This window comes from Pyxicephalus adspersus, unplaced genomic scaffold (genome assembly GCF_032062135.1).
Source record: "Pyxicephalus adspersus unplaced genomic scaffold, UCB_Pads_2.0 Sca69, whole genome shotgun sequence".
NCBI classification, from domain to species: domain Eukaryota; kingdom Metazoa; phylum Chordata; class Amphibia; order Anura; family Pyxicephalidae; genus Pyxicephalus; species Pyxicephalus adspersus.
In genome coordinates this window covers 10,746-13,195 of record NW_027317076.1, presented here as the reverse complement: position 1 = coordinate 13,195, position 2,450 = coordinate 10,746, and the positions used below count along the sequence as shown (strand labels likewise).

Genomic DNA, 2,450 nt, shown 5'->3' with positions numbered 1-2,450 from the left:
CTTAGTGCACATTTTATGTGAGACATGTCACAAGATAATATTGTCCATTTAGAGTAGCATACACTACTGTCATGCACCACACTTACCTGCTCCTTAGCTTAGACTGGTTACAGGCTATATTTCCCAGGATTGAGGCTTGGAGTTAGCATAAGAAGCAATCATTACTGTGATTTGTAGGAATGTAGCACTCAGCAGGAGGAACAACCATTTGCAGCAATGGAAAGCAGCATCTATTGAAGAAGGAAGTGTTGAATAGAAGCCAGTATGAATGCTTCAAATTCACAAGAAGCATGAGGTGGTGAATGAGGGGTCGATTTCAGTGCAGTTTTTGTTGCCCCGATGCAGAGAAGTAAGCCATAAGTGTAATGTATGTGTACTCTGCCACAACATAGGGAAGACAACACATATGGCTTACTCGGCATTAGGGCAACAACAACTGCACTGAAAGTAAGTCCTGATCTCCACCTCATGCTTCTGGAGAACTTGAGAAATTTCTACTGCCTTGAAAAGAATACCTCCAACACCAGATTGTGACTAATGTTTACTATCTTCTTAAAGGATGTCTATACTAATACTAGTATATTAGGAGTACATTCACCTTTTGGGTCACCATATGAGCAGTTGGAGATTCCAGATCTCTCCTGTATCCCCCGAGGAAGCTATTTGTTATGCGTAGGTAAACTAAAATTTTGTGAAGGATTCCAAACATGTTACCAAAGTTTTTTTGCCTATATGGACTGATTGATGTCATTATACTCATGTAATATACTACAGTTATTTTAAAAGTGTGCAACAATTATGTTGAATAAATCTATTCATGTTCTATGTATACTTGTATGTAAATATTTTCTTTTGCCAACAACCCAAAAATACTCTTTTCCATTAAGATCCCAGTCTGGGCACGGTTTTTATGTCTTCTTTGCTAATGTTCTGAGGTTTGGTTGCGGTAAATTAACAAACTACATAGGTAATTCTGCATCCTTTCTACTGTGTACATGTGTATAAGTGGAAGATATAAGACTACAACACAATGAAGACTGAATTCATCTTTGGATGGAAAGGTCATTATTAACTATCTTTTATGGACTATTTCTTTATTGGCTGTTCTTTATTAATTCTATTTTTTGTTGCCTGGTTATAGATTGTATTATTTGTCTTATAGCTACATTGATGTCTTGATTCCTCAGAGTATAAATAAAAGGATTGACCAGCGGGGTGATCACTGTATAGAGCAGCGATGCTATTTTGTTTGCTGTCAAGAAATGTCCAGGTGGAACCACATAGACGATAATCATGGTGGAGTAATACTTGAAGACAACTCCCAGTTGGGAACTACAGGTGGAGAACGCTTTCTCTTTGCCTACAGATGAGGAGATCATGGTTATGGCTTGGATGATACACCCATAAGTAACAATAATTACCAGGAAAGGAAACAAAGTAGCTGAGGATGAAAGAAAACACGCAACGATTTCAACCATGAAAGTATCGGAACAAGAAAGTTTCAGTATTGGAATGACATCACAATAGAAATGGTCAATGTTTTCTCTACACAAATACAAAGTGTTCACCACACTCACAGCAATGGACATAATCAGGAATCCCATCGTCCAGCAGATAACAATAAGACAGAGACACAACTCAGGGCCCATAATTATTTTATAATGCAAAGGTTTGCAGATGGCCAGGTATCTATCATAGGACATCGCTGAAAGGAGGAAACTCTCTGTTACCACAAAAACACCAAATAGGAAAAACTGCATCAAACACCCAACAATAGAAAAATTAGCCCCATTTCTAAGTATGATATAGAGCATGGGGGGGACAATATCAGTGGTGAGCAAGATCTCGGACAGTGACAGATTGGAGAGCAGCACATACATAGGAGAATGTGAAAGTTTAGTGAAGAACACCAACAAGATGACCAGGAGGTTGCATGACAAGGTCAGGATGTAGGTGACTGTTAAAATGGAGAACAGGATACGTCTGTAGTGCTGCGGAATCCTCAACCCGACAATAAAGACATTATTAATGGAGAAGTTTTTCTGAAATTCATACAAATCCTGCAGAGTAAATACTTCCATGTCTTCAATAAAAATTAAATATATTTGAACAAAATTGTATTTTTTTTTTAAAGAGTTTCTTCCTGCACCTATTAGGGATATGACCCATAGGATGAAGAACAAACGTGGATTTTTCTAAAATGAAGTTTTCCAGGTATTATCACAATGTATTCACAATCACAATGAGTAAAGACTAAAACAGCCTCAATTACCAAAGTGGGTTGTAAAAAAGAAACTTGGTGTTATTTTTCTTGGAAGGAACATTTTAAAATAAGAGCGTTATTACATTACTTGTCATTCAGGATTCAGTTCAAATTTCAGAGCGCTCTGCCCACTTTTATTCATGTAAAAACATCAATACAAAGCCAGTTTTAGGGTTTTCCCTCACAG

At 37.3% G+C, this 2,450-nt stretch overlaps 1 protein-coding gene across 1 annotated transcript; it reads right to left on the bottom strand.

Moving 5' to 3' along the window:
• Positions 1–411: 411 nt before the first annotated feature.
• LOC140344840 (olfactory receptor 1G1-like) lies at positions 412–2,081 on the bottom strand. Its single transcript, XM_072432045.1, has 2 exons — positions 1,169–2,081; positions 412–530 (listed from the first exon to the last, which is right to left on the bottom strand). Exons 1-2 carry the CDS (start codon positions 2,079–2,081, stop codon positions 412–414), a joined length of 1,032 nt encoding a protein of 343 aa, XP_072288146.1.
• Between the last annotated feature and the right edge of the window lie 369 nt (positions 2,082–2,450).